This window comes from Takifugu rubripes, chromosome 18 (assembly GCF_901000725.2).
Source record: "Takifugu rubripes chromosome 18, fTakRub1.2, whole genome shotgun sequence".
Taxonomy (NCBI): Eukaryota; Metazoa; Chordata; class Actinopteri; order Tetraodontiformes; family Tetraodontidae; genus Takifugu; species Takifugu rubripes.
The window spans coordinates 3,451,510-3,479,413 of record NC_042302.1 but is presented as its reverse complement, the minus strand read 5'-3'; the positions used below and the strand labels follow the sequence as shown (position 1 = coordinate 3,479,413).

Here is a 27,904-nt window from a genome sequence, read left to right as displayed (position 1 = left end):
GTAAAGGTGTGGGCAACAGGCAGCCACAGGGTTGCACTGCGTCAGCGGGTCAGACGGAGGTAGAGGTTGAGCACCACGGTGCTGGCCATCCCAACATTTCGGTTTGAACATTCTCCCAGCAGCAGCAGCAGCAGCAGAACTCCCCACAGAAACACCACAACAGAGCAGCGGACGTCCCAGCTGAGCCTCCCGCAGCAAGCGAGTACCACCCAAAGTCATGTGGCCATCTCATCCACGAGGAAGGGACAATCCCATTTTGGGGACGAGCCCGTGTTGTTGGTTCGCCCCGAACAAAGCTGAGAGCGCGAAAAGGAAATTTTCTAGTTGGTAGAAGAGCGACGCCTTCTAAGGAAAGCATGGAGCAGCACTGAGGCAGATCAAGGAAAGAAGAGCTGAAAGGACCAAGAAGTGAAGAAACGACAGGGAGGAGGCAAAGAAATGCTTCTTTCAGGACTCTGTCAAGTATGTTTGCAGCCTCCGGGAGGAGAAGAAGTTTGGGACACTGCAAACTACCAAACAGGAGCTGGAACAGTAAATCAAAGGCCAGCTGAGTGAACAGAATTCACCCAGGTGGTCAGAGGTCCAACAACCTGGCACTTGCAGGGGTGGCGTCAACGCCTGGGTCAGAGTGCCACACGAGGTGTTCGATAGCTGTCAATGTGGTGCAAACTGTGGGCAACGTGCTCACAAGAGAGGAGAGCATTCACTTTCCCAGAGGAGGTTGGGTGTAGAGGCTTCATGGGGGTGTCCAAACTGGCTCCCCAAAACCCTCAGAGACACAAGCTCAACAGGAAATGAGCTTGCTATGGAGGCTGAGCAATGGACATCCTGGTTCTGGTTCCGAACAAAAGACAAGGAAGTGACGGACCTTCGGTAGATCTTCTCTGCCGTGACACCTCGACCTTGAGATGTTCTAGGGCTTTATGGAGCAAAACCTGGATGGAGGTTGATGACCTTATCAGAAACCCCCCCCCCTAAGAGTGTTAAAATGGCCTGCAGCTGGAGCCCTGGAGCCAGCCACTACAACAGGTTCATTGACTAGTCCAGCATTTGCTCATCATCTTCATTCTAACAATTGAAAATTGCAGACGGTAACGCCACTCTCCAGTCGCTGTTTCAAGTTCACTCTAAGATTTCCCCATTTTTGAAAGCCATAACTCTGATCACTGAACAAAGAGCAATGCGAGTGATTTCTTTTTTTCCCACCCACTCGTTATCGTTTCCAGGGACAGTTTCTGCCCCTCGCTTAAATAAAAGCAGTTTGCTCTGCAGCCGTTCTTTGTTGGGGGTTGAACCACCGAGGTGTTGCCCCTCTGTTGCAGTAACAGCGTTAGCACTCCTGCAGCCTCCACTCTGGTCTGTTTGGACATGAAAAATGACTGCAGCCGCACCGATGGAGTGAGAAATTACCCAGGGCCGCCGCTCCGGACTCGCTAGTTCCAGATTTGCTAAGATCCCAGGAAGAGTCAGTGGAGTTAAGTGTGGGAAGGTGCCAACCTGAGCGAGCTCCGGTCTGTTTTCTGCTCTTCTTCACTGCAGATGTGCACTAACCTTTAAACACAGATGCAGGTTGCATCCCTGCAGGCGGTCTCAGGGCTCCTCCCGCTGCCTTAAAGGTTAATAGATCCGCCGCCCGCCTTGTGCAGTGATGCGCACCGGGATGGCAGCCACGGCCGTGTTGTGTGCGCCTCACATCTGTCCATTTGTCATGCGGAGTGTAAGCAGGCTGACGTGCAGTTGACAGTGATTCGTTCTGCCCCCCCTCCCGCTTTCCATCTTCACGCCTATGTCGCTAATCCAGAAGAATTCTCCCCGATCTTTGCCACATTATTCGGAAAAAGTCGGCGCGTTTGTGCTTAGAAACCCAAAAGCATTGTCCGACTTTTTTTTTCTTTTCTCGCTTTTTTTTTTTGTCTCCGAGCGTCGTGTTTCACAAAAAATAACCTTCAAGCCCGGGTTCAAGGCCGCCTTCGGTAGCCGCGACTGCGATGCTGCTGATGCTGCTCCGTGATACACAAAGACAACGCTGAACGCAGGAGAAAGGACTGGAAAGGCCAAGCCGGGGAAACAATAGAGCGGACAGATTATTCGGAGGAAGACAACAGCGCTGATGAGCAGGCGTCCAATGCTGGGTTACATAAGCGTCTTCCACAGCTGAGGGGGATGGCGAGTAAACAGGGCGTAATTGCAAACGCAAGCAACCAGTAGTGACAGGGCGGGAGAGGTGGAGGCCACGGGGAATCTGGGAGAAAACCAGACCCACAATTGGAAAATCGCCAGAGAATTCAGTTCTCGTTTCTTTGATATTGCCTTTTAATCCACGTGTTTCCATTGGAACCCAGTCTAAGGGAGCTTCGTTTGAGTGGAAACTGATTTTTCTCCCCCATGTGACAGGATGAGCATTGATTCATGGAAGTTCTCTGCTAGCAATAATGCACCGCTCCTCTCAAATCCACTACAAAGCCATTCATTAGCCGTGGAGGTGTCCACACTGTCTGGGCTGGCGGCGGCGTGATTAGAATCCTGGCTCCATGCTCTCCTACCTTCACGGTCAGGTTAACCAATCAAAGGCGATCCCTCAAAGTCAGCTAAAAGCATCTATTTTCACCTCGTCTCCTGATGTTGTCAGCTGCTTTCTGGACTTTTTACAGAACAATGTCAATCATCAGAGCTTAGGTTATAGAAAGTAGCGGCAATTTATAGCACAACCAGAACGATCTGAGTTGTTCTGTAAGCTATTCTGACAGCTTGTTGAGTTGCATAATTGAAGTAAGATGTTGAACTGTGAGGAATTAAGGAGGCTCCTGCATTCCTGGGGACAGGAATCTTCTGTGCAAACCATATTCCTATCTCCAGGAAGAAATAAGGTACTGGAAATTAGCAATGGCAACCTGTTGACAACCACTTTAATAATGTGCACTGTCATTTGTTGCTAGATCCTACGAGTAGAGGTACTTCTATAAATAATCCTAGGAGAGGTGTAGTTCTTCCAGAAGGCCTGTTGTGGAGGTGGAGTTTCTCATTTTGATAGCAGTTAGCTTCTTAAATAAAATAATGTTTTAACATGCCATCGTGCTATAATTAGGGCCGTGATTTATTCTTATTCTGACTCAGAAGACTTCAGCAGTTTTAACAAAAACTCTATTAGAGCATTTTCAAACAAACGTAGCATTTGTGATCCCAAAAATGGATCTATTCCTGTCGCAGGATCACAGGTTTGAAGGTTAGCGCGACCTGTTTGTGGAGTTGAGTCCTTAGATGTTACTTTTTCCTCCAAGACCTATAAATTTAACAACTTTTGGCATCATAAGGTGATGGAAAATGACACCTCTCTAGTAGCTGGTTGACGATTGGTGGACATGTTTGCTACGTGTTTCCTTTGGTGCAAAAGAGGCTACATCCTGAACAAACCAGCCTGCCAACCTCACTGGCAACACAATTACTGGATCCTCCATTTCCCGTTTTGTCCTTCCAAAGTCCATTGTGTCCTGTACCTCACAAACCTTTCGTCAGACCTGAGAGCGCATTTGGATGGACACTCTGCCAGTTGTCAAGCTAATAAGAATGTCTGTGTGCTGCTGTCCACGTGATGATGAATCCGTGAAGGGAAATAATAAGCCAAGTCTCGTCTGTGACCCTCGACTAATGCTGCCCGCTGCAGTCTGCGTGTCCTTTCACACGAGCGTCAATGTCAACAAACAACTTCCCGCAAAAACAACTTCACTCGCCGTTTCTCCTAATGTATAATTGCTAGCTCAGTAGCTATGGCGATTCCTCGGTCGTCCCTGTAAGCCTACATGATTGAGGTTAGAGGCTAATTGCTAGCAAGCTGAAATATGACTGTGTACACGCATAGGCGCGGCAGATTGTGATTAATGGTGACTTACTTCGAACTTTACTGACAAGTCTGACACATCCTGTAGCTGAGGTGGGACATGAAGCTATTTACGGAGTTTGCTCCCAGCTAAATCAGTTAATTATCGGAAAAATAAATACATACTGCAGAAATCAGAAGGACACATTGTACTTGAGGACTTGCTAACAGAACACAAACAAAGAGCAGTGGCATTTATGAGAACATGCTGTGGTAAAAGTAACTCAGACAACCTTTTGGTTCCTGCGAGGAGACGGATTACAGATCAGACGAATATAGAGCAGACAGCTAAATACGGACCCAGGCTCAGAGGCAAAATCCAGAGAGTGCAGAAAACTGTGGGTACAGAATTCAGACGTCAGTGTGTTTGACTGATTTTAAGCCCGTGCGTGCGTGCGTGCGTGCGTGCGTGCGTGCGTGCGTGCGTGCGTGCGTGCGTGCGTGCGTGCGTGCGTGCGTGCGTGCGTGCGTGTGTGTGTGTGTCATACACCCCAGAAACAAGTATTCTGGGACTGAACTTTAAAGGTGTCTGCTAAATGTCCTCAGCATCAGTGCTGCCGTTCATACAGCACCGCCTCATTTCCAGCGGGTAGAGACCACTATGATATTTATTTGATATTATCCTTAAACCTTTGTCCTTGTCCTCTGTAAAGTCAAACAATCCTATAGTAAATGCCACGTGAGTTTTCCTTTAGAAGACAAAAGGTTCCAAAATAATGCGCACAGCAAAAGTAAAATCAGATTTTTTTAGACTTTAGCATAACATCTGATGATTTAAGGTTAGCTAACCCTTGTTAGCTGCAGTTTTGTCCGTGCGTGCCATCTTCACCATCCTTTGAGCATTTCAGGGTCAAAGGGAATGATGGAGCTGGCCTGAGTGGGAACTGGCCCCCAGTCTGGTTTCCAGCCGTGTTCAGCAGATCCTTTACCCTTGGCCCAGTTCACACCAATAAACTTTGGCACTAGCTGCACTGATATCTAAAGTTTTAAGGTAATTTAATAGCCCAGAATAGCTGCGGTGACAGCAGTCAAACTTGTGATGCATTCAAGAACTCTAAAAACCCTGCCATCTCAGTCAGCCGCTATAAAGGGAAAAGCCAAAGGGGGCTTTCGTAAGCATTGACAGGCTGCCACTGGACTGATGCGGTTTACCAGAGGATGAACCTTTGAGGCATGAAACCATGAAAGCTTCACTGACTTAAAGGTTCATGTCAGACTCTGCTGCTGCTGCTGCTGCCGCTGCTGCTGGCTGTAACAGTAAAACGGAAGGTCGTGTACCCCGGGCTTTTGAGATGCAGACTGCTGCTGAGAAAAAAACCTCCATTAGCAAATTATGGGCCACAGCCAACCTCCCCTTATTGACTCAATTACTGGAGCACCTGCAGAGGTGAAGCCTGTAAATATTCATCTCTATGCTGATGACACACAGCTGGACCTAGCTACAAAGCCAGAACAGCCCAGAGCAGATCTGGAAGAGACAGCTGCCTTTGTGACTCTTTCTGCAGGTGTCCTGAGGACTAGTATCAAGAACTCCTGTTTAAGTCTTGAAGTGTCTCTCCAGAGCCACCGCTCATTACTGACGCTAACCCAGTGACACAGATCTTGACTGACAAAAGCATTTACGCTTCCCAGCAGCCAGGGCGAGGTGCCAACTGGGATCGGCCCTTGAGAGACCATTTAGAATCTCCAAGGTGGACTGAGAGACGTGTCCCCACGAGGGACTCTCCCCAGTTTATGCTTGACTCGGATTTGACCTGTTTCCAAGCATCCAGCCCATCTAAATTTGGCCGATAGCTAAAATTACACCTGCCACAAGGAGGTATCAGCGGGGATCTTGCAGTCAGGTGTACGGAGCAGGAGCTGTCTAGACGATGGCTGACCTTTCAGCTGCGACCAGAATTTCAGTGGATTTCAAGGCTTTGCAACTGTTTACGCATCAGGTAACAAACTGTGACCTTTTTAGTTTCACATACAACATTATACACCGCTAAATCTGAGCTCGTGAATGGGGAGCGAAAGCACTTTTATCCTGTTTTTGTGAGAGACTTTGGTCATTTCCTCTCAGGTTTCATGAATTATGAGGCATAAAACAGACCTCGGCCGAAGAAAACTTAAAGGCTACGGCAAATGCTGCGTGTTTAAGATGAAACGCAGCCATAAAACTTTCTACATCTGCCCTTCTTTGGTGTTATTGGCTTCACTCTTTTAGTCCAGATTGATGAATCCCTGTTAATGCACGCCATCAATTACGCAATCACCACTTCCTGGACAACAGCAAGCTAACACCTTTAATCTCCTCAAAGCTAATATGAGCTCCCCTCCACTCTGGCGAAGATGTAATATGTCACTGAAAGGCGGAGGCGGTGTGTACAGTAAACAAGAATTTATCTATCATTCTGAGAGGGCTTATAGCCGGCAGGAGATTTGAAAGAGGCAGGGACCCGGAGGAGCAGCCGCGCTTAATCAGTCGCCTAAATCTGGGGATTTTACGGCGCAGCCGAACACGCTGCGTTTTCAAACGGAGCCTTCGCCAACCCGAGTCGGGAGAACATCCGCAGTGATTTTACTGTACAATAAAACAAAATTACCTCTGTGTTAAAGCCTTGTGAACTATTTCACTCACAAATATCTACTCTCAGGGTTTTAACACCTTTTTCTTAAACTTGAAATCTTTAAAGGCTAAATTTTGATATGAGTAAAAGTTCACAAAACAGTGAACAAAATGCTGCGGTCTGAGCCGCTGTCTAGAGGTGTGGGGGCGGGGGGTGTCTTTATTTTTTGATGGTATCAATTTTCATATCTCTTTTCATGTCTTTCCTGTGGTTTGGAACTAACGCTGGAATTCTTACTGGGGAGTCACATGAACAAGGACTCAAGTTGAATTCCTGGACGTTGTTGTCATGAACCTCATCACCTATTCAGCAGGCAGACAGCAACACAGCAACACAACTTATCTCTCCATTCCATTTGTGTTTCTGGAAACCTGGTCAATTCGGTTCCTGCTTTCTCTCCTGCTGATAAAGATCTGCCGGGCCTAAAGCAGCGTCTGTTCTTTTCGGCCTTTTCCGAAGGCGTTGCGTCGAAATGATTGCCAGCCCCGACGCCGTTGTTGTTTTTGAACTTTTAGAGATGATTAGCTGCCGCGCCATGCATCAGCATCGACGCACACGTCTTTGGGTTGGAGGCGGACGATGTTTCTGTTAGCTGTGTGTCAGCTCGGCGGAAACTTCATCGCATTAGCGACAGAAATCTGCACGTCCCGTCAGTCAGACGGAGGAAGGCTGCGTCTCTCCGGCGTGGAGAGGGGATATCAATTCACCCACTTTCAGCATATTAGGCCGCGATCGAATTAATTGGATGGGGCTCCGACGCCGTGCGCCTCCTCCGCGTCGCCCACTTACAGCCTCATCTGTAATCCTTCGATGATTCTCATGCAAGACTTTTCATCGCCTCTTTACTCACATCCACATTAGTGATTCGATTCAAACAGGCTTGTTGAACGGCCTTAAATGGACTGCAGGATTCTCTCAATGGTCCCTTCATTCTACACCCTTCTGGCACATTCTGACGGCCTCGGATGATTCCTGGCCCCAATCCAAAGCCAACGAGGGTGTTTTTAAACTGGGATCACAAAATAGAACAAAAATAGGCCGGACCTACGTCTTACCTTGACATTCTGATTTGAAACTGTAGGTTGGTGCACCGAACATCTCCCAGGCAGTTTTATTAGATGTCTAATCAACGAGATGGAGGTGGACGCGGTGGAAGTTGATAAAGGGCGCCGACAAAACACTCCAAAAGCAACCAATCAGCAACATCAGGAATAATCAATAATCAACAATTCTCAGATCTGCCACACGGCAGTTCTGGGTTCGGATCCAGCCACCCGGGGTTTGCATGTTCTCCCGCAGCAGGTATGCGTGTAATTACTGTTCATTCCTCTTCATACAGCGCTCGCATCAGGATAAATCACGTGCTAATGGCTAATTAGTGGTCCATGAAGTGTGGGCGTGACTCCGCCTCCTTCCCTGGCCACCACTACTTTGCTAAGGCCTGGTTTGTAGAGTGGAGACGCAATTGCATTCACGCTGTTGCATTAAATGCGGTCACAGTGCGTCTCTGACCGCTTTCAGACGCTCTTAGACAAATTGAATCGCGGCGCTGCCTCAGTGTGTGTAAATGGGCCCCCCTAGCGTGCGTGCGTGCTGCTGAAACACTAAATAAAGACATTTACTTGATTGTTCCTCTTGTGGAAAATGCTGTAATAATCATAAACCATACTTAAGGAAAGTTCACTGCCATTATACGTTTGGAATTTCACAACTTGTGCGTTTAAATGTCAGATTGCGTTGCTGCGATTTCGTGCTGCCAACATGCAGCTTTGCAGATGTAACCATGACAGGATGAGGCAGCAGTCCAGGCCCCAAACATGACCCCTCAGAGAGGGCACCCAAGGGAACAGTCAGTCATCCCCTGCGACCAAGGCACAATCTCCCAGCAAAACAGGCAGGATTACATTAGGACAGGATTAGAAAACAAATATAGCCCAAAACTGTGGCAATCTGTGCCTAATTAATTGTCCTTTTGTGGCATTAAATGGAGCTCAGCGGCATCCCTTTAAACGCCGTTGCTCCTCATCTTGCCAAGAAGCTCCAGTGGGCACTCTCGGTTATCTGCAGCTGTCCAGGTTACTGAGCAATAAAAGCTGGGAGCTGCCTTTGACTGATGCGTGTTCATTTCAAGCACAAAGGGACACAGATGAATCATGCCTGCTTTTCTTTTGGACTCTAACCCACACAGTGTCGCGCAAACTTGCACGGCTTTGGAGACAATAGCCAAAACACGTGCACACGTGGTCTGTTGTGTCTTAGTGGCGTGTGTCGGGGTCGACGTGCCGTGCAACGTGCTTCTCGCGGAACAGCGCGTCCTGCCTCCCCGGCCGGCGCGTCCGCGTCGGTTCTCTCGTTGGAGTGTGTGATCGGAGTGCAGAGGAGCAGGAGCTGCAGCGCGTTGCTAGGTTTCCCCGCGCTCCACCTGGCAGGAGAGGAAGCAAGGCGATGATTTGGTCTCAGGAAACCATCAGCGTGCTGATGGTGCTGCTGCAGATCAACACAAATGATGAGATTGAGTGAGTTTTTAAATGAGAGGATCGCTCCTCTGCTTCTGGCTTCTCACCTGAAGCCTTCGTTCCCTTCCAGCGGTGCTCATTTAATACCAGATATGATTCCTTTCACACTGGGCTCATCATTTACTGCTGTCCTGAATAAATCAAGAGCTTTTAGGAGCAAAAATTTAACCCTAAAACAGACGCCCCTCGTATGATATAAAGCAGTATAAAGTTCAGTATTTGGTCCTGGGGGGCCAGGTCAGATGGGCTTAATCCGGCTCCTGATACAGTAGCAGGAGGGAGAGAAGAAGAAGGGGGAATGAAAGGAACAGGCACATATGTCAACTGCCAGAGGACATTAAAAGGTAAATAATAGTATTAAAAGTGTTCATAAATTTGCATTGTTCCAGTGGTGTGTCCCTGAGCAGCCTGGCTCCCCTCTGCTCCCCTCTGCTCCCCTCTGCTCCCGTAATCCCCTTGTTTTCTGTCTGACCTTGTCTACCTGCTCCCCACCTGGCTTTGCCCGTCCGATCTCTTGTACTCGGATTTACTGACCGTGTGGTTTACCACAAACTGGATTATGTGGAATCATTTCTGCTTGTGTGCACTTACTTTTTGCTGTGGGTTGCCTATAAATCGAAGCTGCTGTTTTTTTTCTTCTTGTCAATCACATTTCAGTTGCTGCATTTGTCTCCTGTCTCCAGCTCTTAGGACGACTATTAATCACAGTGTTTAAAATGTCTGGATGTACATCGCCTGAACGTCGTTGTTGTTCAGTGGGTCGATTAGCCGTCCACCTCTATTTGGCGTCACTACACCATCTTGGTCCTCCACAACTTTATTATTACCCTCTGAGATCGGGGAATAATTACAGCATGTCAGGGAGTTGCAACGTGTGATGGACACAGCTATTTCCACCCTGTTCCTGGACTGGGGTCCTTCCAGCCAGTATCCGGCTACGGCGTTTGCCTTTGTTTTCCTGTGACTTTATCTCACTTCTTGAAAGAACTCTGATTTCTCCTGAGAGACGCTCTCTTTTGTGTATTGTTTAGTCCCCCCCCATGCCTCCTCTCCCATCGCTCCGATGGCGGCCTCCTCTTCCTCCTCACCTGTCCCTCATCCTCTGCCCCTCCTTCAGGTGTGAGAGCACTGCTGTCCCTCCACCCTGTCAGAAGCCTTTGTTCCGGTCACCCCCACCACCACCAGTGTGTTTGTTCGTCTGCATAGCAGGGGAGCTGAAATGCGGCGCTCCGCGCCTGCAGGCGGTTGCTAGCGTCATCTACAAATATGAAAATCTGCTGGCACAAGAGATTAGCCGTGCGAATCCCAGCCCACAGAGGCAGCACTGGATGCTCGCCAGAGGAATGTCCACAGAGACAGTTATCTGCCAAACCGGCCGCTCGTTGTGTTTGGAGAATGGTGATGATGGATGAAATTCCTTCCAGATGCTGTGAAATGCCAGGGTGAAGCTGCCGTCACCAACATTAGAATGCAGAGTGGAACCTGTCACCAAGGGGAGGCCTGGGTCCCTCAGGAGACCCTGCAGCTCCCAGCTCATTAATTATCACCCTGTAGGTTCTGACACATGAAGGTATTATAATGGAATCTGGCCTCATCAGCCGGGAACAACGGAATAAAGGCGCCGCAGCCGCCTCAACTGTTGCCCAACGCGCCGCCGTCTCACGGCAAATCTCGACAAACCTCGCGTGCTGAAATTCATCCCTGTCGCTTTTTGTTTTCTGCACGGCCATTTAACATTTCAGCTCCCTTCGCCGCCTTTCCATCAAAGTTAAATGGGTTGAACCGAATGTTCTTACACTTCACAACACTTTTGCTCCCTTTCTCATCAACAGCATCCGTGCTAATCTGTCATCTCCAGAAAGAGAGCGTGCGCAATATATTAGTTTTAGCATTAGTATGCAGAATAAATCTGATTCCATGTATTCAGGCAGGCCTCTCTATCCTAGGTCCTCTTGTAGAGTCTACCATGCTAAATTAATTTAGTTCTATAATTGCTTTTATCTAACCAGGTAGTTCCAGCATCTAATGTGTAATTAGTGAGACTAATAAGCTCCGTCTGCTCAACTCAAACTAGATTTAGCTAAGCTAAGCTAATTGGTTCCGGACTGAAGCTACCACGCTACTACCTGTTGAGCTCAAATCAGACTGGTATTTGTGTACACTCAAACTAACCTAACTCAATTACTGAAGCTATTTTATAGCTGTTGACTTCAGCAACACTGTGTGTGTCATGGGGAACTGTTCTTATTTATGACAGTCCTCAGAGAAAAAAACTGCTGTAAAAAAAACGTGGGAAACGGGAGGATTTTTAGTGGATGCGTTTGTTTTTTTGTTTTGTTTTTCTGTTGTATTTATTGTATTAGCCATTGTTGTATAAAACCTGTAACACACTCGGGTCAGGTCGAGTACACAATGGTACACTCCGCATGTCCTCGGGAAACATTGATTGCTGTGTGTGTGTTTATGTGTGTTTGTCCCTAACATTTATCTAACACTATGTCTGCCGGAGCTCAAATCCTATAGGCTGATGTTTGTGATTGCTTATTGATTGTCAGACACTCTGTTCATCGTGTAAAAGTGAAGTCAACTGGAAAAAAATGTGAGCCCAATGTGAGCTCAATTCCTCGCCAACCGTCAACTACGACTGGGCGCCGAGGAGCAGCAGGTGACTTGGAGAGGACTTATTGGTTTCTACTTGCAGCGCTGGATATTTACTCCAGTACGTCCACCTCCATTAACATGCAGGAGGAGGTGGGCTTGACCTCAGCTCAAACAGAACCACTTGACATCACTTCAGCCATGTTGGACCCACTTCTGGTTTTCCCAAAACACCAATGGATCAAATCTGAGAAACAACAATGATACAAACTATGGACAGATGATGGAAAGAATCTATAGAACCATGTGGGCAAACACTGAAAAGAAAGAGTGGGGGAGAGTGGCATCTGCAGAAGGTGTGTATTAGCTAGCTGCAAAGAGTTTTTACCAGGGGGGCTAGAATGACGTGGCATAAGCAAATCAGCTGTTAAGGGTTTCATCAACCATGAGTGCACTTGAAAAATCAAAAGAATAAAAATCAGAAGTGGCAAAAGTACCAATTACTTTCACGGCTGCGGTTTGATGAAGAGCACTGGGACACCTCAGACCGAAGCTCAGAGGAATCTGTGGCTCCAGAGTCATTTGTTTGGATTTAGCAGATGCACTGATGGAGGCTCACAGGGGAAGCACGGAGGCTGCAAAGAAGAGGGGAAAGAAAAACCCAGCGGGAGTCTTCGTGTCCCGTCAAATCCACCTGCAAATGTCAGATTAGAGTGCAAAAACTTCAAAAACTAACAAAAGTCTTCACATCTGGAAACAGAAATGAACTCCATTGTCTGCAGCATATCTGCATAAATAGGACGTGTTTGGCAGAAGAACATCACAAATCTGAAAAGACTTGATATGCATGCGAATCCTTCAACCCTTCAGAGCAGTCGGGGAAACAATTAGCTCTCATTTATTTCTTTAGGGACACCCTTTGCAACGCTGCCGCTTGACTTCTGATCAAAACACCATTAAAAACACCTCTCACTCCATCTACTGGCCGAACAAACCCTCTGTCGCAACACAGATGAGTATTCCCTGTCTTTGTCTCAGTGATGGGGTTCTAATTTACTCTCAGGGTGCATTTTTCTTTCAGGAAGTTTAAACACACAACTGCCACAAAATAACTGTTTGAACTTAACTTAAACTTAACTGTTGGAACAAGTTAATTTTCATGTGAAGGGAGCGTTTTGTCCTTGTCTTTACATGCTTATTTAGTGTAAGACTCTGAGAATTTAATAATTCAGAAAAATTGTATGGAATGTAAGGATAACTTTTTTTTCTAATAATTTTTAATCTCTTTGTTTAATATAACTTGGCTCTAAAACGCATGCGCAGCTTCGGTTGCGACGTGGATTTTCACAATAATGGGGAACAATGTCGCATTCTGCAGTTTTGTGTGTGTACGTCCGCCTGATGTGATCATCCATAGTTAGTGTGTACCTGACCACGTTAAATATTAAAGTCAAGTTAAATCTATTGCTGGTGTTTAACAAGACTTCCTGTTATGGACCGATCTGCTAACCATGCTTTTATTGTCCCAGTTCCGGTTGATGCCGTCAGTTTAACTTGACGCCGCTGGAAGAGCTCCGATGAAAAGTTGCGTTGAGGGAGAACTTCAATGGGAACGTGAACTCTGACCATGAAGCTGCTGTGACCAAAAGTGTCCAGGAGTTGGGATTAAAACTCAGAGATACGGCGGAATCCGGATTTTAACAATACTCCGGCAGAAACGGTAAATTTTAACACGCGTTTTCAACGCTGCTTGGATTTAATCGTTTTTGGCTTGATCCCTTTGCTAACTTAATTACTGCAATCCTAACCCCCCCAAAAATGCTTGATTTGTCACTTATTTCACGTTTAACAATGCAAACTTTGCCATTGTTAATGTAACTAACAACGCTAAGGTTTAAAGAGGACTTGCATATAAATTTTCATTCATTTTCCTTTGAATGTATGTATTTCGTGGTCGTAATGTTATTTCATTTTAATTCCCGGTTTATTCATCAGATACAATCAACTGTGCAGTTTTTCTGTGTGGAAATAGTAATTTTAAAGGCAGAAGTAGCCGAAAAGCTGCGCGAACAGCTGCATCATCGGCGCTCTAATTAGCGCTGGAATCATTAACAGCTGCGTCACAACGTCGGGATTAAAACCACAGAAGAAGAAGAAGCCGCGGGAGAAAGTAAGCAGTGTGTAAATGTGCGCGTTGTGGCTTAAATGTGCGCGTTGTGGCTTGGCCTGCATTACAGTTGCTTTGTGTGCACTTTTAACCAGAGCTCGTCTGTGATGTGCAAGTCAAAGGCGGCTCATAAATCACGGCGGTGACGCTCCAGTCGGACTGAAGCTGCTGCGGGTCCAGCCTCGCTGTCACACTTTGCAGCCTTTGTTTGTGGAAATCTCTGCACAGTACAGTTTCTCAGGAAAAGCCCCCCCGCCTCCTATCCGGGGCTCTGCGTGACCTGCTGGCAGCCCTGCGCTCCACGCACGTCTGCTGATGTCTTTGGCCTGAATGCATAACAAAGGAGCCCATTTCCTCCTCTGACAATAACCAGATTTTTCTGTCCTCCCAGCACGCTCCTGCAGCTAACTGCTCTGGAACAGAGTCCTGCATGGCCTCACAGGAACGTGCAATAAAAGTTGCGTTTATAAATGTTTACAGTGGGTTTATTAGATTGATGTTTTTCCTGAATCTGTCAGGGCAGTCAACAGAGCTGATCTGATTTTCCCTCGACATTCCTGCCATTCTTGGTGGTGTATCTTGCAAGAAGGAGGCGCCCGTATTTGATTTCTGTGACAGAATAATTGCATATTCAAGCCCTTCTAATGTTGAATTAGGTTTTAAAAGGCGTGTGTCGCCGCGGTCAGGGCTAAGGTTTGGGGGAAACAGCCGTTTGTGACTAAGGAGAGGAAGACATTTCTCCAGGATGTGCCAGGAAAGGCTTCCTGACAGGGCTGAGTTAATCTCAGTTGGAGGCCTGTTTATGGTTTGATTCTCTTCACCTCTGATATTTTGCCCTAAATAAGACTTCATGCCACTGGGTGCTTCTGAGACCGACAACACCGGCACCAAAGGAGAGTTTTTCTTGGCTCTGCGATCTCCTACTCAGTTGTCCCGACTCCTCTTTCTGAATTCCCCCTCCTTAGATTTCCGACGGCGGTGCCTGTCCTCGGATCAGCACAGCCGTGCAGTCATGTGAGTGCGTGACACAAGGAGCTTCTCTGCACTAATGAAGTTGTCGTTTAAAGTCTGCAGGGTTGTTTTTGTGAGACGGTCTGACCTCATCAGCAGCCTGAACTGCAGTCCACTCAACCATCTTATCAGGGGGAGAGTAAATAAGCCTGCTACTAGATTTCATGTGTGGTGGTCCAGGAGGTCATCGGACTTCCAGCTGTTCATTATTTTCAGGCCTGTGCAGTTTCTTTGGTTCTGCCTCTCAGCCAAGTGCTTCACCAGATGAAGCCATGCGCTCTTCCTGCTCATTAGCAAGGATGATGACTTTGTTGCTGAATAACAGACCTCTTTCTGGAGATTTGATCAATCGGGGTCTGTTTTCATTCATATGTGTCTGAATTATCGGCCTAATGTCAAAAAGTTGTGGCCTAATCCAACTAGTAGTTCAAAAATGTTAACGCTAATCCTGTTTTTGTTACGGTAGGATGGCTAAATCTGCTTTATTCGCTCTGAAATACACATCTGAACCACAGCTGGTGTTGCACTCAGTGTGTGTGTGTGTGTGTGAGTGTGTATGTGTGTGTGTGTGTGTGTGTGTGTGTGTGTGTGTGTGTGTGTTTCAGACTGATCACTCAGAAAATGGTCCAGCAATCACAGCTCACTTTCTTTCCAAATGCATCCCTCCCCCATAGATCTTTCTTTCCATCTGGTTTATGTTAAAGCCACCATGCAGTGATAGAAAACTCAGCTTTTTGTCTAAAACCCACTCAGTTATGGTTCCTGCAGCTGTATTTCCTGTTGAATAATTCATGCTTTTGTCGATTTCTTAATGAAAGTGGAAAACACATCCTGTGTTGGTATTGACGTGGCACATTGAGGTGTCTGTATGTGACCCCTGTGACCTTGAATATATGACGGTGGTCTTATCAGCCACATCTTAGGAGGGGGTGCAGGGGTCAGCCGGGATGTCGGTGCCAGCCTTCAGTGTTTGGATATCGGGAGTAATAACCTGCTTAGGAATGTGTGTAGCCGGCACTCCGACGCTGTGGCGTTATCCATCATAGGTGCAGACCCCTCCTCACACACCCCCGGCCCGCCTTAGCTCAGAACATTAAAAGGGAGATTTTGGACCGCGCCAGTGATGTTCTGCTGAATTTCCTTATATAGACCTTTTGTGGAGCCAATAGCGCCCAGTTGGATGTGGTTTTAATCACAAGATGGCAGAGAAGCGATGCTGCTAACACTCCTTTATTGTTTAGGGAATCATCTGACTGAAGTTACTGCTAAATCTTTATTTTCTGCTCCTTATTTCCAAGAGACGCTTTTAAATGTCTTTGCCTCTGGTCGAACACCTAAACCAAACTTACGTTCTCTTCCTGCAGCCATCACCGGAGGGCGCCAGCCTGGGTTTCCCCCCCATGGAGTTCATTTCAGAGAGCTCTAGAAATAAATCCTATCCTGCAAATGAATCATTTGATACGATGTGGCATGAACGGCTGAACGTTTCCTCTCTGAAGAATCTTAGAAGTGCCCATAAATTGAGCTCTCGATGTCCAGTTTTCTCCCATGTGGTGACACAAGCAGCCGGCCAAAGGGAAACACAGCCGGCTCTAACATTTACACCAGAATCCCACCAGAGATAAAGGGCTTCTGTCGCTAGTGAAGCCGCTGAATTAGAAGCTGTGGGAAACCGAGCAGACCCCCCCCCCCCCCTTTATTGATATTTGTGTTTCATTACAGTCTGAATGTCCATGTTTTGCCCTGCTGGGTGGGACAGAGAGAGGAAATGAAGTAAGCCCCACTGTGCCGACCCCCGGCCCACCATGGAAACAAAACAGCCTCTGTTTTTTGTTGTTGTTTCCCCCCCAGCTTTAACTGCTCTTCCCTCTTCCTGGATGCTCTCTAACCCCCAGTAAGGTTTGAGTCATGTGACTTGATGGTGGAAGTTTGGGATGTCAAACATACCAAGGAGACCCCTAAAAGAAGAGTTCTTCCATCTCGTATAGGATCCAATCATTAGGTTTATCAAAGTTATTGATGAACCTGCACCTGATTAATCCAGGCCAATAAAGGCCTGATGAATCATCTCCGTTTGTCTAAAACACTGGATTTAATCTCCCTTTTTAATGTGAGTCGAATGTTATATTTGTAACGGGGGCAGTAATTGTTTGTTTTGTTTGTTGAGGCAGCCCAGTGGAGCACATTGATGATGTCATTCCTGGATTGTTTCAGATTAACCGGCCACAAGATGATGTCGGACGCCAGTGAGATGTTGGCGGCGGCCCTGGAGCAGATGGACGGGATCATAGCAGGTAACCACAGTGGGCCTATAAGTGGGCATGGCGCTGCGCGGCAGCTGCCCACATCTGGAACCATTTAAGTTGCACGCTGGGAACTGTACGTGCACAAAGCTTCATTCTTCTCCTGCTGTAGCGCAAAGCTTCTCTCCATCTTCCTGAATAGAAATTTAAATAAGGAAGAATGGTGCAGTTGTTGCCAGTTCCACCGGTCTTTACTGGTTCTGCTGCGTTCCTCTGTCATGAGAAACCGAAGTTTCCATCTGAAAAATGATTTTTCCGGCTGTGAGTGTTTGGAAACAGACGAGCAGAGCAGCCTCCAGTTCAGGGTCTCCACTTTTCCACTCAACTGTGTAATTATAGCATTGACCTTTCCAATGGGTGGGGGGGGGATCACATGACTCCTTCCCCCGTTGCTGCAGAAACCACAGCCATCATCACCACTTATGATTTACTGTAGCAGAGTGGAGACTTTGTTTGTTTGATGAGTCTGACATCTTCATCATGGCTGACATTTCAGAAGGGTGATGGACAGCAAGGAGTCGGAACATCAGTCGGGTTCAGTCAGCTGCTGTGATACCGGCCAGTATCGCCCAGTGGATAAAGCTGCTTCTTTTATTAACCCTCCTGCTCAGTTTACCACTTTCTGAACCCAGATGAGACCTGATTTCATTGTGTTGTCCCACCTCTGCAGTGAGACGTGGGTGATTTTAGGAGGAATTAATCCGTTCCTGTGACAGTCAGAACCTGCTGCTCTATTTCCTGGCCAGTCTTTCATCCAGCCCCCCTCCTGTCTGCAGGCTCCAAAGCGATGGATTACTCCAACGGGCTCTTTGACTGCCAGTCGCCCACCTCGCCGTTCCTGGGCGGCCTCCGGGTGCTGCACCTGCTGGAGGACCTGCGGGGAGCACTGGAGCTCATGGACAATGACGAGAGGGACAACCTCAGGTGTCAGATCCCCGACTCCACTGCAGAAGGGGTGGCAGAGTGGCTGCATGGACGACTGGTGTGTGTGTTGGGTGTAGCCTTGATTTCAGTCATTTTCCTCCTGATTTTCCCACTATCGGCCTCTCGCTGGCTGTTTATTGTACGAGCGCTGTTCTGACACGCTGGCTGAACAATGGCGTATCTGTGAGTCCTGCTGGGAAGAGTTTCCACCGTCCAGGGTTGTGTTGGTTCAGGACCAGCCTCTTGTTTTTCTTCCCTTGCAGCTTCGTCTCTCCAGCTGTGATATTGTAAACAAGCGTTTGATTTAATTTTCAACTTCGCCTGCGCTCTCTTGTCCCCATTCTGGAAGAAGAAATAGCCTCAGACGCTCCAGAGACGTCTCAAGGCTTCAGCTTGAGCCGTAACTTAACGTGACAGCTGAAGGCTGCCTCCGTCCTTCTTCACTCGTTCTAAAGAAAGCAAACGTTGCATAACTGCTGCAGCTGTGCTGTTTGTTTATAAAATTACGGCCTTTTCCCTCTTTCCAGACAAATGGTCACAGCTCAGAGGCCGTCTACCAAGAACGTCTGTCACGACTGGAGAATGACAAAGAGTGTCTCATCCTCCAGGTCTGTCAGTGCTGACGTTTGTTCCAAACTGAACACCCCTGATTTCTGTCGCTCACAACTAGTTGAGTGTGTATAAATGCAGGCACACCTGAACACACGTGCTGAGGCAGAATCTATGTGTCACCATGTTCCAGGTTAGTGTGCTCACAGACCAGGTGGAGGTACAAGGTGAGAAGATCCGGGACCTGGAAACCTGCCTTGAGCATCACCAGGAGAAGCTGAATGCCACAGAGGACCTGCTGCAGCAGGTAACGCTTCAGTCATTCTGAGCTTGGGTCCAGGCCTGACCTCTGACCTCTGCGCCTGTGATTCAAGCACAGTTTAACTAAAGGTATCCCTCAGGAGCTGATGAACCGCGGCGCTCTGGAGACCCAGAAGCTGGAGCTGATGACCGAGGTGTCCAACCTGAAGCTGAAGCTGACGGCCGTAGGCGGAGATCACAGGGACGGCGAGGTGAGCTGCACCTGCTCCATGTCCGCTGTGGCGTGACGGGATCCTGGCGGCCGCTCGCACATTGTTTGACAGTCACAAAGGTCGTTCACAGCCGGCTGGAGCGCTCAGTCAGGTGCTGCAGCTTGGACTTCTCCAAGGTTTACAAAAGAAGCTTGAACCCTTCTCATGCTCCAGCAGCTGTTTCCTGCCAGGATCCCCCCACCCCCACATACCTCACCTCCTCCCCCCTCTGGGACCAAAAGGCCGCCAGTGTTATAGCGTCCATACGGCCAGTCTGTTATGTTTTGGCATTTCCAGACAATGAAAGCCTGGAGGAGGTCGACTGAATCAGTCCTAATTGAATGTTTGTTTTTGTTTCCGTTTTTAACCTCAGCTACTCATCACTTCATAAAAAGTCCCATCTAAGCAGTGCTGCACTGGATTCTGGGACATATTTCATCCCTTTGCTGTCACAGATGTTCTATCATTGGACTTAAATCCAGTGTACAGAAGGAAGCTAACTTATACCGTGCTGCTAAATATTTGAGTGTTGTTGATGGATTACTCAGAATGCCATGCAGAGAATAATCTGAGTGAAGTGTGGACTGTTCCTCCCCCCACCCCCACACTCCACCTCCAGGTTGTAACAGTAATGTGAGTCCTCCTCTCCTCAGGGATGGTACCAGGAAGTGAATGACCTGCGGTTCAGGGTGAACGATGCAGAAAATGAAAGACTTCAGTATGAGAAGCAGCTCAAAGTTACTAAAGTGAGCACACAGATTCCCCACCAGATCTGTTTGGTTTTTTACATCTTCTCTCTTCAACCTTTCCTGTATTAAACCTTCTCCCTCCCCTTTTTCTCCTGCCATTTGTAACGTCTGCCTGTTACTTGCTAAACCCTCAAGCGTCTCAAGGCGAACACAGAGCGTTTCACTGGAGTCGAGGTGAAAGACTTTAATCTGCAGCCTGTGCTCTTCTCCTTTCTGCTTCTTAAGATGCTTTAAAGCTGCTTCTCCTCCACTGCTGCACTTCTTTCCTGAATTCCACCACCCTCGTAAGTGCTTGTGTTCCACACACGTGTGTTGTGCCGTGGCACGTTGAGTCATGTTGGCGTCCCGTCTAAGGAGACAATTTAGATGCTGTTCGTCCGTTGATGTTGAATTTTGTGAGTCGGACGTTGATCTGTGCACTGCTGTCAAACAGGAGGAGCTGCAGCTTCTGCAGAGGCAGCTGGGGGAGCGCGAGGCGGAGCTGAGGAGGCTGAAGGAGGAGAGCAGACCCAGGCTGGAGTGCCAGAGCAGAGCTGAGAGTGGAGACAGAGGTGAATGGTCTGGAATTAGCAGAGAAGACTTTGAGGATTAGACATGGGGCATTCATCATATCCCCCCCCCCCCCCCCCCCCCCCCCCCCAGAGGACAGAGAGGTTGCTCATTTGTTATTCCTCCACAGTCTGAACTCTAATGAGGCGATTTAAGTTCTTATCTGTCTGGCTGGAGTCTCCATACCAAACATATCTGACTGTCTTCCTCCTGCAGGAGCATCTCAGCAGAACGTTGGAAAACTGAAGCAGAATAGATGCTAACTAGCATTAACTATCGGAAGCTACTTCAAAATTCCCTCACAGAAAATGCCTTTTGTCCACTTCAGATGCAGAGGTGTTGAAGATGAAGATGGTGCTGGAGTCACTGGCTTCATCCAATGATGAGAAGGTAACGCAGAGCGTCACGCCCAAGCAGACAAGGCAGGGGGCAAATTAACCTTGTGTGTGTCTTCCACAGGAACAAAGGATAAAAGAGCTGGAGGCATCTCTCAACAAGTGCCAGAATGTGCAGCAGGTCAAAGGTTACAACCATTCATCAGAACGCATAATCACATCTGTGTTCCTTTAGTTGAAACAAACTTTCTCAGAAAAGTTACAGGAAGGCGACTATGACGACATTGCAGATGATCCTTCACTTCCTGCGCCCTCGGAGGAGGGTCGGGTCACAGCGTTGGTGGGGGAGGCAGGAAGGAGTCCTGGCGAGGTAAACATGTCCAAAGAGCATTCACACAGGATGAACTCCAGACTTCCTGAGAAAATCTCAGTTTTCAGCCCACTCACAGGTCGCCCTGACCAGGAAAATGTTGATACGCCTGGTTTTCAGTCTGTTCCAGGTATCGGTGCTCTCTCAGAAACTAATGAGCTGGACAGAAGACAGGCGGAGGCAGCTCAAAGGTAGAACTGGAGCCGGATGGTTTCAACCAGTGAGCATTAAAACAAACAAGTATTTTAATGTCTCTTCTTGTTTCAGTTCAGCTGATGTGCTACAGACTGACGGGTCTGACCAGGTGAGCTGCAGCCCATCACATAAAGCTCATCTTAACACTTTACACCAGTTTCTTTACCCGTTTAAACGAACTCACTGCTGCACTGACCCCTAGTGGCGACCACCCGGTACTACAGCTCGCCGATTTTAATGCGCTTCTGTTCCTCATCCTGTACAGACTAAAAACAAGTCAGGATCTGGTTCCTCGCCTCCCTCCATCAATGACAGTTTTGGTACTAAGAAGGCTCGTTCATCTTTCGGCCGTGGATTTTTCAAGCTACGTGGAGGAAAACAGGGAGCCAGCTCTCCGAACCTAGGTAGCAGCTTCTTTAAACCTTTCTGTAGAGTTATTTTTCCACATTTATGGGAGTGTGTAAACTTAGTTTAATTGGTATATTTTTCTTAGCCGAGAGGGACCGTAAGGCCGCGGAGCACCTGGACTTGGCCGGTGTCCCCCTGCAAAGATCCCGGGAAGCAGCTCCTCTCCCGTCCTCTCCTGAAACCAAGAAGAAGTCCAAAGGTTTCAGGAAGTTCTTTGGCAGGTGAGGCGTGACAGCGACCGCTGTTGACATTAAGGGTTTGCTGTTGAAATCCTGCTCTTGTGGTTCTGCAGACTGAAGCGGAGCCACTCCACCTCCTTCAACCTGGACGATGCAGACGTGGAGTTCAGGAGGGGCGGAGTCAGAGCCACGGCCGGCCCCCGACTCGGCTGGTCCCGTGAACCCAAACACAGGTGCGTCCCGCTGCTCTATTGGTCACGTCTGGAAGAACCCGCGATCGACCGCCCTCTGTGTGTCCCATCAGCGCCGCGGATGTTCCGTTCTCACGCTGGAGTAAGGACGAGGTGTGCGCCTGGCTCCAGGAGCAGGGTCTGGGCCTGTATGTGGCCCAGGGTCAGATCTGGGTCAAGTCCGGACAGACGCTCCTGCAGGCGTCGCAGCACGACCTGGAGAAGGTGAGACCACCCTCGCCTCTGCATTGGCAGCACTGGAGCAATTATTATTAAGGGAAGCGTTTGATCCGACCCCCAGGAGCTGAGCATGAGACAGCCGCTCCACAGGAAGAAGCTGCAGCTGGCGCTGCAGGCGCTCGGCTCCAACGACGACCCGAAAGGCAAACTGGATCACAACTGGGCCACAAGTGAGTGCTGCCACCGCAACTGTGGTTCTCCAAAGCAGCTTTGATGCGCGGTTTAACGCTCCGATGCTGTTCCAGGGTGGCTGGACGACATCGGCCTCCCGCAGTACAAGAGCCACTTTGATGAGGCTCGTGTGGACGGACGCATGCTGCACTACATGACCGTGGTGAGTCACTGTGACCTCACTTCCTGTTTTATTCTGTGTGATGAAATGACTCACCTGTTGGCCGTTCTCCCAGGAGGACCTGCTGTCTCTGAAGGTGGGCAGTGTTCTCCATCACCTCAGCATCAAGAGGGCCATTCAGGTCCTCCGCATCAACTCCTTCGCCCCCAACTGTCTGCGGCGGCGTCCTTCTGATGAGGTATCACACAGGAGGGCGTGGCCTTTCCTCTTCACTTCCTTCCCTTTACAGATGTTTATGCCCGCCTGCAGAGCAACATGGCGCCAGCGGCCATCTGCCAGTGGACCAATCACAGAGTGATGGAGTGGCTGCGCTCGGTGGACCTGGCAGAGTACGCTCCCAATCTGAGGGGGAGTGGTGTCCACGGAGGGCTGATGGTGAGGGGGCGGGGCCAGAGAAGCTGCTCACCTGTAGCTACGGGGGAGACGCTCCACTTGTCGGCTCACCTGACCCGTTTCTTCTGCAGGTCTTGGAGCCGCGCTTCAACGTGGAAGCTCTGGCCCTGCTGCTCAACATCCCGCCCAACAAGACCCTGCTGAGACGCCATCTGGCCACACACTTCCACCTGCTTGTCGGCGCCGAGGCCCAGCGCCTCAAACAAGAGTATCTGGAAAACCCCGACTACAGCGTCCTCACGGCCACCGCCAGGGTCAAGGTACTGCTCCTCACCAGGGTCTCCTCACTGCTGAAGGTCTGATTGTTGCCGTCTTTCACAGCCGAGGCGTCTGTCGTTCGGCGGCTTTGGCAGTTTGAGGCGGAAGCGCCATGACGACGGCGAGGACTACGTCTGCCCCATGAACGTGGACATGCCTAAGAGCAGCAGCTTCCAGAGGGGGCAGGTCCACGTTTACGAGGAGGATCTGGACCAGGTGTGGACAAACCTCTGACTTTTGACTTGATTGCTCGTTTTAAACCCATTTGCTCGTCCCGTTGACAGATGGACGTCTCGGAGGGGACGGTGAGACAGATCGAAGTGTTTTCTGAAGAAATCAACAATCTGACGGTGAGAATCTGACCCGTTGGGTCTTCGGGGACCCGGAATCTGTGCATTGACGCCTCCTGTGTTGCAGAGCATGCTGAAGGACGACCTGTTTCAGACATCACCGCCAGGGGGCGCCACACTGGAAACCCGCGAGGCCGGTGTCTGACGCAGCTGCAACCTGTATTTATACTGTTAAAGCCCCAGCTGTCATTTTAAAGCATTTTGTAATAAACACACCTTAAATCCAGAAGCTACTGTTGCATTTCTTTATAGCCGTCACCGACCTGCTGCATCATGTTTGACATTGCAACACAAACAACTCAGTGCAACACAAACGCAGCCGTGAGGATTAAGTGCTCATTTCTTTAGTGCATAAAAAAAAGTTAAAGCCTTGCAGGAATAAGGCACTCGTGACAGACGGCAAGTCTCAGCGGCTCCAACTTCACTTTCAAACGCGCTACGACGTCCCACATTTGGTCCGAGCTGTGAACCCCCCCACACCATCTTGATAATGCGGCATGAATAATGCAAGAGTGCCATCGTTTTTCAGGGTAGAACATCAACACGCTTAAAAATTGAACCTGCGGCTGGCGGCGTGGCCCACTTTGTCCAAGTTGGGGTTGCAGGCAAACTGGATCATGGGTGGGGGTCCACACATGAGGATGAGGGTGTCGTCGCCAGGGGGCGGCAGGTGGTCTCTGACCATGTCCTCGCTGATGAAGCCCTGACTGTACTCCCACCCTGAAACAGACAGGAACATGTCAAGAGGTGGCTTTAAACAGAATAAAACCCCTCACATTTGATGGCATCTTCTAAACTATTTGAAAATATTGAATTTATCTGCAAAAAGATTCATGTGTCCATCTGCTACAGTCACACCCTCGAACATGAAGATTTACTCCCAGTTATATCCAAGTAATGTACAGAAATATGGAGGCTCGAAAACAGCGACACCTGCTGGCGACGCTCAAGAAGTGCACACAACAGAAGCGTTTATATATTTTCCTTCACATCCCGAGTAAAAACTAAATAAGGTGGTTTTACTGTTCATGTTGTTTTTTTTTGTTTTTTTTTTAAAAACAAGCCATTTCCTTATCTTAATCTGCAGACACAGCAGTAACAAAACTGGGCGTGTTGATATTATATAATATTAAAGCCTAAAGTTACATACCTCACACTCCAAACAAATGCTCCATATTTCATTTCAGAATCAGAAGCAGATTTATTGCCATTGTTCATGTAATACACAGTATTACACAAACTAGGAATTTGTCTTGGTGAGACGCTGCGACATTCAACATAAAGAAGACCACACTAGAATACGAGTTTGTGTAATATCAAAATGCATAATCTCAGTCCGTGTCTACACCTTTCATTTAAAATGAGCTCCAGTATAATTCAGAATCACAGGAAACACTGATTAGCAGGTTTCTCCATCAAACAGTTCTCACATCAACTGATTGATTATTTTGTTTGGCATTTGACCAGATTGAGGTAATTTACTAACTTGTACTGTAAATCATTTGTGAAGTTTGTCGTCTTACCTTCGGGCGCTCTGTCCAGAGTGAACCACAGCTTGAAGCGGTCTGGGTGCCGCACCTGGATTTCCTCCAGTTCTTCCCTCAGCAGGATGTCTTTCTCAGACTGGTGGGACAGAAACCTTCAGGACTTGGTTCAGACACCCGAACCAGAGAATAATGTGAAGGAACCTGACCTGGTTGGCAAAGAGGAGGTGACAAACTGTCTGATCTTTAGGATCCTTCATGATGGCTGTGACGATCTGCAGCATGGGAGTGATTCCTGCGTGGACGGGAGTTCACATGTTTGCTCAATAAAATCAGAAAAAACTGCTTCAATTTAAAATAAAAGATTTTGTTTGGGACTGATTTACATCTATTATATATGCAAAAACAGGGTACATTGCTGGAATAATTGATCCTTTAATGGATTTAATCTCACCTGTCCCTCCTGCGATCATGCCCAGGTGTTTGGCCGTCTTAGTCTCAGCTGGAGACTTCTTATCCTCCTGAATGGCAAAAACACCTGAGCAGAAAATTATGATCAGGCATCAGATCAGGCAGCTAAGCCCAGCCATCACTGCTGCTGACCTTTGCCCTTATACACCAGGAGCCCGCTGGGTCCTCTGAAGTCGATGAAATCGCCAATCTTCAGGCTCTCCAGGTACTGGCTCATCTTCCCGCCCTCGGGGAATTTTGGGTGAACATCTTTGAAATAAACCTGCCAATAAGACGGGACCTCTTTAGAAACCCAAACCAGGCCCACAGATCGTTGAATCCTCAGCCGTTACCTTCACCACCAAATCCACGAAGCCTTTGTCGTCGTCGCTGGACACCGGCGTGTACGGACGCACCACCAAGTTCCCACTAATTCTGGCCGTCAAGTAGATGTGTTGCCCTGGAAACACAGAGAGAAACCGAGTTCTGACAGACAGACTGCGGCAATGATTAATCTAATATTGAATTTACGGTCAAACATTCATCATCAGTAAAGCAGGACTTGATCCTCGGCCTGGAACCGTTTTATCTGATTAGTCTGGCAACACTCAGTGGGGGGCGGTGCAGGTGTGGGAGGTGTGACTGGGAACACCTGGGGCCAGTAACCAACCCTCCTAAACACCTCTCTGCCTCCAATCAAGAGAGCTTGTTGTTCTTTACAATCATTAAACACTTAAAGTTAAAAACTGCCAAGTGTTAATAACTGCCGAGGGTGACGACTGTTGTTAATTAGCACTAGAACAAAGAATATTGGAGAGAGCACAGACCAATAAATAGAGCAACTACAAGCCATCGTGCCAGGAGACAAACAGGATGTCACATGACCTCCTGGGTGGAGGTAAACTCAGGTGCGAGTGTTGGTACCAACCGATGGGGAGGCCCAGGACGTGTTCAGGGGACGGGAGAGCAAAGCGGAACTTTCTGGTGTCGTGACTGACGATCTGAAACAGGCAACACAAACAGCGTCTCAGACAAGACGGGCGCTGAGAAATCCCGCAGCGCAGCGGCCAGTGAACGCAACTGCTGCGTTTGCGGTCGCAGGACACGCTCGGGTCGGGTGCTGGGGCGCTCACCTGCTTGTCCAACAGCCGCAGGGCGTATTTGATGTTTGGGTCCTGTAAGGTGATGGCAGGTCTCCTCTTGGAGAAGAACAGTCTGAAGATCAGGTTAATGATGCCGTCAAAGCCGCCTCGGATCAGCTGTGGGGCCACATAAACAGAGACTGACTCAGACCACCAGCCAATTGCTACCAAAGCACTTATAAACCCTCCGGGCGTTGTCCGACATTGTTTTGGATTCCACAACAGGAGAAATGAGTCACAGCTCCTACTGCGGGCCCGTCACAGCCCCCGAAATAAACTCGGGACAAGAAAACTAGGCATAAACTGACATTAGCCCGAGGTGACGCAGATAGTTATTAAATACAATACGCGTGGGTGTATTTAGCTGCGAAGAATACTCACGCCGATGATGTAGGACAGCATTTTCGTTCAGTCTGGAGAGCTGCGAGGTCGTTTGTTCTCTGCAAACGGCACCAATGTGGTTGAGCGCAGCTGTATCTGCTGCGCAATTTACAGCTAGCTAACAGCTAATCTACACATCCGGTTAGGTGTCTAGAAAATAAAAGCATGAAATGGCAGCAAGGCTTGATGTATTTAACTGCGCTATTCTAAGCGGGTTATCAACTGTCGAGGCTCACAAATGAGCTGCTAACTAACGCAAACTACTTTCCGTCGCCAATAGCGGCTACCGCCAGCTACCGTTGGGCAGGTCTGGCGTCACTTCCACATCCGGCAGATTTCAAAATACAGCTTCACACTCAATAAAGGAAATGCGTGTGCCTTTCAGAATAAAATTCGCCAAAGTGGGTATTCCCAGTTGTTTCCAATTGTAACGTGCGCCCCCCCCCCCCAAGACATTTTACTTGTACCTTTAAACAATTTGTCAGGTAGACTTTTATGTTTATTAAATCTCGGTACGCCATCAAGCGACACAAGCGCCCATTGGCTGTATTATGATCACCTGACTACAGCTGGAAATCAATCTGCCGATTTGAAATTCACAAAAACAGATCTACAGTATTGATTGACGTTGTTTCATAGAGGTTTATGCTGTGCTGTCCTCAACATCCTGTAGGTGGCAGTAGTGGACTTGTTATCAGGCCGCTGTGGGGGATTAAAAATCCCATGAAATTGGAATTTACATGGAGAAACATTTGTGTTTGATGTCGTGGAGC

At 48.3% G+C, this 27,904-nt stretch overlaps 2 protein-coding genes across 6 annotated transcripts; one reads left to right on the top strand and one right to left on the bottom strand.

Annotated features, from left to right (window-relative positions):
* The first annotated feature begins 13,170 nt into the window (after positions 1 to 13,170).
* LOC101071611 (liprin-beta-1-like) lies at positions 13,171 to 23,903 on the top strand. 5 transcript variants are annotated; one of them, XM_029825346.1, is made up of 27 exons: positions 13,183 to 13,320; positions 13,596 to 13,770; positions 13,863 to 14,781; positions 16,993 to 17,072; positions 17,858 to 18,063; positions 18,533 to 18,613; positions 18,748 to 18,861; positions 18,956 to 19,066; positions 19,720 to 19,812; positions 20,249 to 20,366; positions 20,693 to 20,754; positions 20,824 to 20,887; positions 20,954 to 21,069; positions 21,190 to 21,260; positions 21,337 to 21,373; positions 21,530 to 21,668; positions 21,758 to 21,893; positions 21,965 to 22,084; positions 22,156 to 22,306; positions 22,383 to 22,491; positions 22,567 to 22,655; positions 22,729 to 22,851; positions 22,923 to 23,048; positions 23,138 to 23,326; positions 23,388 to 23,540; positions 23,609 to 23,674; positions 23,742 to 23,903. In XM_029825346.1, the coding sequence occupies exons 3-27, from the start codon at positions 14,618 to 14,620 to the stop codon at positions 23,817 to 23,819; spliced, it is 2,796 nt and encodes a 931-aa protein (XP_029681206.1). In that variant the 5' UTR covers positions 13,183 to 13,320; positions 13,596 to 13,770; positions 13,863 to 14,617; the 3' UTR covers positions 23,820 to 23,903. The 5 variants fall into 5 exon arrangements, with proteins under 5 accessions (XP_011611541.2, XP_029681206.1, XP_011611544.2 ...); XM_011613242.2 differs by lacking the exon at positions 13,863 to 14,781 and having other exon boundaries at positions 13,184 to 13,320; positions 13,716 to 13,770; XM_011613240.2 differs by lacking the exon at positions 13,863 to 14,781 and having other exon boundaries at positions 13,184 to 13,320.
* Positions 23,904 to 23,905: 2 nt separating this feature from the next.
* LOC101071384 (NADH-cytochrome b5 reductase 3-like) lies at positions 23,906 to 27,447 on the bottom strand. The gene is made up of 9 exons (XM_003972744.3): positions 27,132 to 27,447; positions 26,742 to 26,867; positions 26,537 to 26,609; positions 25,962 to 26,068; positions 25,762 to 25,891; positions 25,613 to 25,696; positions 25,368 to 25,453; positions 25,198 to 25,297; positions 23,906 to 24,394 (listed from the first exon to the last, which is right to left on the bottom strand). Exons 1-9 carry the CDS (start codon positions 27,150 to 27,152, stop codon positions 24,222 to 24,224), a joined length of 900 nt encoding a protein of 299 aa, XP_003972793.1. The 5' UTR covers positions 27,153 to 27,447; the 3' UTR covers positions 23,906 to 24,221.
* Between the last annotated feature and the right edge of the window lie 457 nt (positions 27,448 to 27,904).

Excerpts from the sequence above, each read along its gene's own strand:
- LOC101071611 (XM_029825346.1), top strand. The coding sequence starts at position 14,618 with ATGCCACTGGGTGCTTCTGAGACCGACAACACCGGCACCAAAGGAGAG. Across the intron at positions 19,813-20,248 it reads AGCAGCTCAAAGTTACTAAA|GAGGAGCTGCAGCTTCTGCA; the intron begins GTGAGCACACAG and ends GCTGTCAAACAG. Across the intron at positions 22,656-22,728 it reads TGCTGCACTACATGACCGTG|GAGGACCTGCTGTCTCTGAA; the intron begins GTGAGTCACTGT and ends CCGTTCTCCCAG.
- LOC101071384 (XM_003972744.3), bottom strand. The coding sequence starts at position 27,152 with ATGCTGTCCTACATCATCGGC. Across the intron at positions 25,298-25,367 it reads ACCTCCTCTTTGCCAACCAG|TCTGAGAAAGACATCCTGCT; the intron begins GTCAGGTTCCTT and ends CTGTCCCACCAG. Across the intron at positions 24,395-25,197 it reads TCTGGACAGAGCGCCCGAAG|GGTGGGAGTACAGTCAGGGC; the intron begins GTAAGACGACAA and ends TGTCTGTTTCAG.